General features: G+C 40.4%; 1 protein-coding gene across 1 annotated transcript; it reads left to right on the top strand.

Moving 5' to 3' along the window:
- The first annotated feature begins 1221 nt into the window (after nucleotides 1-1221).
- Nucleotides 1222-6804, top strand: LOC109915217 (chymotrypsin B-like). Its single transcript, XM_020514834.2, has 7 exons — nucleotides 1222-1358; nucleotides 1473-1576; nucleotides 3564-3643; nucleotides 3931-4012; nucleotides 4936-5116; nucleotides 6364-6497; nucleotides 6585-6804. The coding sequence occupies exons 1-7, from the start codon at nucleotides 1238-1240 to the stop codon at nucleotides 6744-6746; spliced, it is 864 nt and encodes a 287-aa protein (XP_020370423.2). The 5' UTR covers nucleotides 1222-1237; the 3' UTR covers nucleotides 6747-6804.
- The last annotated feature ends 2544 nt before the right edge of the window (nucleotides 6805-9348 follow it).

Genomic DNA, 9348 nt, shown 5'->3' with positions numbered 1-9348 from the left:
GTGGAGCTGGAGGAACACAGTAGGCCAGGCAGCATCAGAGGAGTGGGAAAGTCGATGCTTCGGGTCAGAACCCTTCTTCAGAAATTTCTGAAATTCAGAATTCAGAGATTTCTGAAGAAGGATCCTGACCCAAAACGTCAACTTTCCTGCTCCTTCGATGCTGCCTGGCCTGCTGTGTTCCTCCAGCTCCACACTGTGTTGTCTCTGACTCCAGTATCTGCAGCTCTTACTATCTCTGAATGATGCATTCATGCCTACTCTCTACTTCCTGCTGTCTAACTGTTGTCCATGAAAGAGCCATTGACCTGTATCATCCTTTGCAGATGCTCATAGACTAGCTGTGTATTGACAGGAATGGATTTTACCAGCGCACTAGGAATGAGCTAATAGTGGGGGATGGTAATAAATGGCAAGATAGGGAGTGCCCAGCATCTTTCCATTGCTGTGGCATTCAAGACAGAGGTGAACCTTCTTATTGAGAGGCCAATTGTGCTACTTACATAGCCAGAAAAAGGCTAGTCCCTGCTGCTGATATTTTACCAGCAGTGGGTAGGTCCTCTTCCTGTTGGGAGACAGCCTGGTGAATCCTGACCTTCTCCATGTGGACTAGGAGGAGAGAAATCCTCTCATTATCAGTTTCTATGACCCACTCGAACTGGCCCAGTGACACTAGCCCCAAATCACCTTGTCCTGAGGGTGACATGTGCACTGTGCCCATCCAGTAGGTGTAGTCCTATCAGTCACCACTGAACCCAGTGGAACTACAGTGATGAAACTGCTGTTGGCCCTCTGAGGTAGAGATGGGATCTTGTCTTTTAAAGGAATGAGAACCCTGGTAACTGCCAAGCGACAGCCAGATGGACCTAAAATGCAGGAGGGGGTGCTCCAAACCACTGAGGCATTGTTCAGCTCTTCAGCCCATTGACCAGACTTCCACAGCCCTGGGAAAACCCACCCCCAGTGATAACACACCACCTCCAATAAATATTTGGCAATTGTATACAGGAGCTCAGGAAGCTGCATGTACAAAATCAATAGTAATCTTCATCTGGGGAAATATAATTATTCTAGATGCTTGGCAACATTTCTTTTCAAATTTTCATTAACCTTGTAATCTTCCTAATACATTTGTTTACTTTGGAAAGAAATAAGTAGTACATGCACTCATTAATGAATTTAATGATGCTTTTTAATCTTTTTAGACACTATTTGTTACCTGTTTTGACATTCCTACTGTATGCTACCTATGGTTCATGATAAGTATAAAAGTCTTTATTGTTTCTTAAACCTCACAGTAACACTAATCATGGCTTTCTTCTGGCTTCTCTCCTGCTTTGCCTTCATTGGATTCAGTTATGGTAATCCTGTTTTAAACCAATTTCTCGTTATAAACATTGGCATTAAAGATATTGGTTCGGATACTGTCAATAACGTAAAATTGTAACAACTGCTTCTTTCTGCCTGGACTTTAGGCTGTGGCACGCCTGCCATCTCCCCTGTCATCACAGGCTACGCTCGAATTGTCAATGGTGAAGAAGCTGTTCCAGGATCCTGGCCATGGCAGGTGTCCTTACAGGTAAATTGAAGCAGTTGAAAGATACATAATAGAAATGATTTATAATTGTCCTGTTAAAGTTCAAGCAATTAATACTATTTTGACTTGCATGTGTTCAACACGTCCTCTATACTTAGTGTGAAGTTTGTCAAATATTTAGAAACTGGACTAGAAATGGTAAGGAGAAATATTAAAGGATTATTCATCTTTTTTCACACATGAGAGAGATAGAGATGAAGAGTCACATGATATTATGGTTTCATCCAGATAAAACAGAAACTCTGCACATTAGATTATTCTTTTGATTATTACTTTTGTAAAATAATTAACAGGTTTTTTAATTTCCATTGTACTAGTGAAAGACCATTCCTCTACGTTCACATTTTTGCCTTCATATGTATAGTAAATCAAGATTCAATTAAATATCCTTTCCTTCATCCATGAGTGGGCCTAGCCTGCATTTAAATACAAAAAACAACTTTCATGTGTCCCTAAAAACCATTATAATTTCTTTTTATATTATCTCATATTGTTTCTCACATTTCATTTTAGTTTTTTGATTTACCTCCCCATCTCTTTTTCTGTATTCCTCTTAACTGACATTAGTCTGTCCTATGTTAAATGATTTCCTCATATGTTTCAATGGTGCTTTATCTCTCTCTGTACAGCCTTGGAGCTCTCCCCTGAAATATATTCCTTTTCTGTCCGATATGTTCAAACCTCCCATTGCTGATCTGATGACTTACTTGCTAACATCCTTGTTTATTCAATTAGACCCAAGGCCCTTCTTACAGAGAAACAGTTTACAGTATAGACCTTCATCATGCACCTTCCAGTAAAATTGGACCCACTCCCTCTTGTTAAATAAACTAACAGTCTCCTATACACCCTTGAGAAGCTGAAATGCTATTTCATCTCACATGATGACATTGTGATAATTTTTCATTCAGCCTGTATTGGAATATGGAGCAGATATGTAGTCAAGAGGAATCACAAAAGGAGCAATGCAGAGCTATTGAGAGTATCCAGAAAAGGGTTGCAAAGTCATTCTTTGCCCTAATTAATGTAGTTATTCAAATGCCTTACACGATTAAGGTCTGGAGACTTTTAAATACAGATGCAATCAATTCTGCTTAACTTTCATGAGATTGCTGCTGACTCCAAATTTGATTACTTGTTACTTACAAACAAAGCTATAGAACTCAAACAACTAACTGAATTAAAATATAAAAAGACAAGATTTAAGAATTCTCATGTGCCACATCTCATCTACACAATGAACAAACTCTAATGACCGTTAGACTTTGAATCTTGATAATGTACTGTAATCTGATGATCAACACATTACTCTGTTCATAGAATCATAGAATCCCTACAGTGTGGAAACAGGCCCTTTGGCCCAACAAGTCCACACCAACTCTCAGAGCACCCTATCCAGACCCATCCCCCTATAACTCACCCAATCTACACATCCCTCAACACTATGGGCAATATTTCATGGACAATCCACCTAGCCTGTACATTTTTGGACTGTGGGAGGAAACCGGAGCACCCGAAGGAATCTCACGCAGACATGGGGAGAATGTGCAAACTCCACACAGACAGTCGCCCGAGGGTGGAATCAAACCTGGGTCCCTAGCGCTGTGAGGCAGCAGTGCTAGCCGCTGTGAGGCAGCAGTGCTAGCCACTGCGCCACCGTGCTGCCCCACGGCTCTTTCTGGTTCTTTATACCTTTTGAGTATTTTGTAACAAAAACAGAAATTGCTGGAAAAGCTCAGCAGGTCTGGCAGCATCTGTGGAGAGAATTCAGAATTAACTTTTCGGGTCCAGTGGGTCACTGTTCCTATTTTGTATGTTCGTTGGAATGATTGATAATAAAACTTGCTTCAATTTGGCCTTCTGGGTGAGACCAATATTGATTTTCAAATAAACCTTTGAATTGAAGTTTAGAGTGATAATGTAGATGATAACATGGTGTTACTACGCATCTTATTTCTTTGCATCACAGACTGACTCCGGCTGGCATTTCTGTGGTGGCTCTTTGATCAATGAAAACTGGGTTGTCACTGCTGCACATTGTGATGTGAGGTAAGTCACATTGAGACCTGTCCCAAAAAATAGAGATGGAATTGTTAACATTTTTGATCAAAGAAAAGCCTAATGCAAAATGTGAACTGCAGGTCAGGGGAAAGCCTTGATGTGAACTATACCAAGATCCTTCCCAGAAGAGAGTTAGGAAAGTCAGAGGCTGACTGGCAAGTGACCATGACAAGAAAGTAGTTCTCAATTTGAAATGCCAATGCTATGAAGCTAGGAGGCTGCTGACATTTTGCTGCAAATGTACTCACTGTTACCTTCTCTTTTATCTGGAACAGTACTGCAGATTTTGTCATTGTTGGCGCCCATGACAAAAGTTTAACAACAGAATTGAGCCAAAAATCAATGTCCATTGCCAAGGTATGTATGAGTCCCTCTGTAAGCCAAGGATTCTATTTAAATCCAACTCACATTTGGATGAAATCCCTATTAAAATCCGAAACGATTGTGGGGGGTGGCATTGGTGCCTCAGAGAATAAACACACTTGGGAGGATCTCCAAAGTAGAAGTGACCCATTCTTCGATATTGATATTTCAAACATACTTGAACATTAAATGTTATAATTCTGACAACTGCATCATTATCCACGTTTAAACTCGTTGGAAGCAAAAGTTACTTTTGACTGCTCACTGATGTAAGAAAGAAACAATAGCAGATACTGATTGTCATAATTCCACTTGCCACATGCCCCTAAACTTTGGGCCCTTGTTTCAATCCACCTCTCCAATATTATAGGCCTCTGAGCTTGTGACCAGCAGTATTGATGATCTGATGAACTGTTAACAAAATTATTAACATTACTGTGATTGAGAAGACAAACTCTAGCACACATACATGGATGCATGAAAGAGAAATGACAGGTCTAAATAGTTAAAACTCTAAATAGTTAAAATTGATATCAATAGATGTAATTTACCAAGAATATGATGAATTCTATTAATGACCTGAACACTCTATTAAGAAACCAAGTTATTTTTAAATTTAATATGAAATTTAAAATTTATTTCAGATAATAGTGAGCCATCAGGAGGATCAGTCTGTGACTTTTAATTTTGTACATCCATTTGGTTTCTATTAACTTGCTGACCACTCGCTCTTTTATCCAGAGTTTGTACTGAGTAGCATTATCAGTTAGCATTGCACCTCCAATAGGAAGGTGCACATTAGCTTTTGTTACAGAAACAATTTCCCTTCTGAAATCTGCAGCTGAATTAACTGCGTACCCTGTACAGTCATACAAGAGTAATGAGGTCAGCCACTAATCCTTCTCCGTCCCTTGCAGGTCGTTACTCATCCCAAGTGGAACTCTTATACCATTAACTATGATGTTGCTGTGGTGAAGCTTGCATCCCCTGCTCAATTCAATCGATATGTATCCCCAGTCTGTCTTGCTGCTGCAGCAGATTACTTCCCAGCTGGCATGAAATGTGTTGTAACTGGATGGGGAAGGACCCGTGCATTCCGTACGTCAAATTCAAACTTTAGCAGGTGCTCTAATACAATGCAGTTGAGTCTTCGTCTGTTATCGTTATTGGTTTTGTACCTTCACTCTACTTCCCTCTTTGAGTAGCGTAAATTCCTGATGACATTTATTGACAGGCTGTCTGACAGATCTAGCTGGAATTATTGCTTGCAGCTGATAGAGTGGTCATTCCTAAACAACGGACAGATTCATGGGCTCCCACAATCCAGACCCATGTGAATGGACAGTGCACTCTCACCAGATACAAATGTCCCACATTGGCCTCCATTTGCTGGAGCACGATTTGAACCTTGCACCTTCTGACCCATTACTGTGATTTATTAACCAGAAATCTTAACAATTACATTGACCAAATGTCTCTTTTCATTTGCTCATATTGGGTGTCAATGTGTTTGCATTTTCCAAACATGATTTGCAGAAATAAACAACATAGTGACTGGCGAGGGTTTAGTTTCTGCTGGTTGGTGGAGAGGTTATTCAGGGTTCTCCTGTCCTGTCCTGTTTTATTACTTTCATTCTCATGGGATGTGGGTGTCACTGGCAAGGGCAGCATTTGTTGTCTACCCCTAATTTTCCTTCAAGTGAATGGCTTGCCAAGCCATTTCAGAGGACAGTTAAGAATCAAGCCAATTACCGAAGGTGAGGATGACAAATGTATTTCCCTAAAGAAGGTTAATTAACCAAATAGATTTTTACAAAATCAATGGTAGCTTCATGGTTAGAATTAGTGGAATTTAAATTTCACTGGCTACTGCAGTGGGAATTGCACTAGTCTGGGTCGATATGTTATTAGCTCAGGTTCACTACCACTACACCATGGTCTCCCTCTAATATTACAATTGTTTGTGGTACCACCGGAGGCTGTTATTCAGACTGGTCAAATGATCTGTTATAATGAGAATATAATGCTCTGGAAGCCAAAGGTGGAGATAAGCAAATCCTGTTGCTAAGAGAACCCAGAAACTAATTGCAAAACATTCTGTTCAGCCACAATTGTCTAAAATCAAATGTGCTTTTTACCCCCAACTTTTGTCAGTTCTGAAGAAGCCATGCCAGACTCGAAATGTTAATTCTGCTTCTTGATCCGCAGATGCTGCCAGACCTGCAGAATTTCTCCAGCATTCTCTGTGTTTAGTATTGTTTACAACCGTTGAAAGCACTAAAGGATTAAAGCATAGAAAAACTTTAACAAAAAATTGAATCAGGTATCACCTTATTTACTTGCAGCTCCTGAGCGCCCAGATACACTACAGCAAGCAGTCCTCCCTCTCCTTACCAATGCTCAGTGTAAGCAGTACTGGGGTAACAAGATCACGGACATCATGATCTGTGCTGGTGCCTCAGGAGCATCCTCTTGCATGGTATGAACCTGCCCCAAGGTATTTTAAACTTTCTCCAATTATAAAACAAAACTAAAACTAAAAGTCTAAACTCTATCTCATTTACAGGGTGACTCTGGTGGCCCTCTTGTCTGTCAGAAGGACAATACCTGGAATCTGGTTGGCATCGTTTCTTGGGGCAGCAGCTCCTGCTCCATCTCCATGCCTGGGGTCTATGCCCGCGTAACTGAACTCAGAGGATGGATTGAAGAGACCATTGCCACTATCTGATTGCAAAACAGAAAGATGAGATGAAAGATAAAATAAACAGATTCGTTCAAAATGCAAACTGACTTTGTCTATTTCTTAATGACTGTGAAGTGTGTGGGGAATGTCTAAATTATTTAGTTTTCGCTATCGGTGTTGCTGATAAGGAGGCCTTTAACCTTCCGCAGTTGTCCTTATAGTGAAAGTTTTCTTGAAGCATTGCAGTTTGGGTGGTGAATGTGCTTTTACAATGTTGTTAGGGAGAACTTTGCTCTAGCAATGATACAGTGACATAATTCCAAGTGAGGATCATGTGTAACTTGGAGGGGATCTTGCAGCTTGTGGTGTACCCATGCTGTCCTAGTCCTTCTAGGTGATAGAGGTCACAGGTTTGCAAAGCGCTAAGGCAATGAAGTTTGCTGTCTAATGCAGAACTGTGGAAAGGATAGAGCACAGAAAGAGTCCATTCAGCCTATCCTCTCTGTGCCGGCTGAATATAGAACATAGAACATTACAGCGCAGTACAGGCTCTTCGGCCCTCGATGTTGCGCTGACCTGTGAAACCAATCTGAAGCCCATCTAACCTAAACTATTCCATTATCATCCAAATGTTTATCCAATGACCATTTAAATGCCCTTAAAGTTGGCGAGTCTACTACTTTTGCAGGCAGGGCATTCCACGCCCTTACTACTCTCTGAGTAAAGAACCTACCTCTGACATCTGTCCTATATCTATCACCCCTCAATTTAAAGCTATGTCCCCTCGTGCTAGCCACCACCATCCAAGGAAAAAGGCTCCCACTAAATAAACTAAATAAACTAGCCACCCATTCTAATTTCATTTGTCAGCACTTCGACTGTAGCCTTGCAGGTTCTGGTACTTCAGGTATAGATCCAGACTCTTTTTAAATGAGTTGAGGGTTTCCTCAGCAAATATCAGGTACCCACCCTCTGGATGGAAAGAATTTTCTTCATGTCACTTCTAATCCCTTCAGAAATCACTTTTAAATCTGTATCTGCTGGTAATTGACTTCTCCATTAGGGGAAACAAGTCTTCCCTGTCCACGATGTCTCATCATTTTGTACACCTCAATTAAGCTACTCCTTAGACTCTCTGTTCGAAGGAAAAATAACCCTAGTGTATTCGATCTTTCCTCATAGCTACAATTTTCAACACCTGGGAACATTCTTGCAAATCTCCTCTGCACTATCTCAAGGGCAATTATGTCCTTCCTGTAATACCACCAGAACTGTACACAATACTCTAGCTGTGGCCTAACTAGTGTTTTATATAGTTCTAGCATTACATCCCTCCTGTTGTATTCATTGCCTCACCCAATAAAGAAAAGTATCCCATATGCCTTCTGCACCAACTTATCTAGCAGTCCTGCCACCTTCAGTGACCATGGGCAAACATTCCAAAGTCTCCCACTTCCTTCACACCTCTCAATACTCTCCAGTTATTGCATATTCCCTCGCTCTGTTTACCATCCCCAAGACATAACCTCCATATTTTTCTGGATTTTATTTCGTTGCCACTTTTCTGCTTACTTAACCAAACCATTGGTACCATTCTGCAGTCAACAGCTATTATTTCACTATAAGCTACACGGCCAATTTTTATGTCATGTACAAAGTTCCCAAATCATGCCTGCCATCTTTAAGTTTAAATTATTAATATAATCACCACAAATAGCAAAGGACACAACCCCGAGCCCTGTGAACCACCACTGGAAACTGCTTTCCACTTGTGATAACTATGCTTCATTTCCTGTCAAGGAGCTAATTTTTGATCCAACTCACCACATTCGCCTGTATGCCATGAGCTTTACTTTTTTTGACAAGTCCATGGGATTTTGTCAAATGCCTGACTAATGTCTATGTGGACATTATCTACTGCACTACCCTCATCAATCTTCCTTGTTAGTTCCTCAAAAAATGTAATTAAGTTAGTAAGACCCAACCATTCCGATTATCCCTGATTAATCCAAGCCATTCTAAGTAACAATTAATCCTCCCTCTGATTATTGATTCTAGCAACTTGTGCACCACCAATGTCAGACTGACTGGCTTATAATTATTTGGCCTATTCGTCATACCCCTTTTAAACAATGTTACAACATTCGCAGACCTCTAATCCTGTGGTTCCTCACCTGCGTCTATTGAGGATTGGGAAATGCTCATCAGAGGATGAATTATTTCCCCCATCGCTTCCTTTAACAGCCTGGGTACAAATCATCCAGCCTTGGTGATGTGCCCATCTTAGAGTTGGACAATCTTTCTAGCACTTCCCTTCTCATTATACCTATTTTATCTAATATTTCACACTCCTCCAATTTAGCTAAAATATCTGTATCATCCCTCCACTTTATGAAAACAGAGAGAAAATACTCATCAAAAATCCAACAAACATCTTCAACATCTATGCACAGGTTACTACATACATCCGAGATAGGCCCAATCCTTCCCTTAGCCACTCTTTTGCTCTAAAAACTAATAAAACCTTTATTTTCCTTAATTTTACTAGACAATATCGTTTGTTTCCTCTACTTGCTTACCTTATTTCCTTTTTCATTTCACCAATGTAACTTTCAGTACTCCCCTTCCTAAAGAATCACTTTTCAAA

Source organism: Rhincodon typus, chromosome 15 (assembly GCF_021869965.1).
Source record: "Rhincodon typus isolate 14 chromosome 15, sRhiTyp1.1, whole genome shotgun sequence".
Taxonomy (NCBI): domain Eukaryota; kingdom Metazoa; phylum Chordata; class Chondrichthyes; order Orectolobiformes; family Rhincodontidae; genus Rhincodon; species Rhincodon typus.
This window is presented reverse-complemented; position numbering and strand designations above follow the sequence as displayed.

Excerpts from the sequence above, each read along its gene's own strand:
- LOC109915217 (XM_020514834.2), top strand. The coding sequence starts at position 1,238 with ATGCTACCTATGGTTCATGATAAGTATAAAAGTCTTTATTGTTTCTTA. Across the intron at positions 3,644-3,930 it reads GCTGCACATTGTGATGTGAG|TACTGCAGATTTTGTCATTG; the intron begins GTAAGTCACATT and ends TATCTGGAACAG. Across the intron at positions 4,013-4,935 it reads AATCAATGTCCATTGCCAAG|GTCGTTACTCATCCCAAGTG; the intron begins GTATGTATGAGT and ends CGTCCCTTGCAG.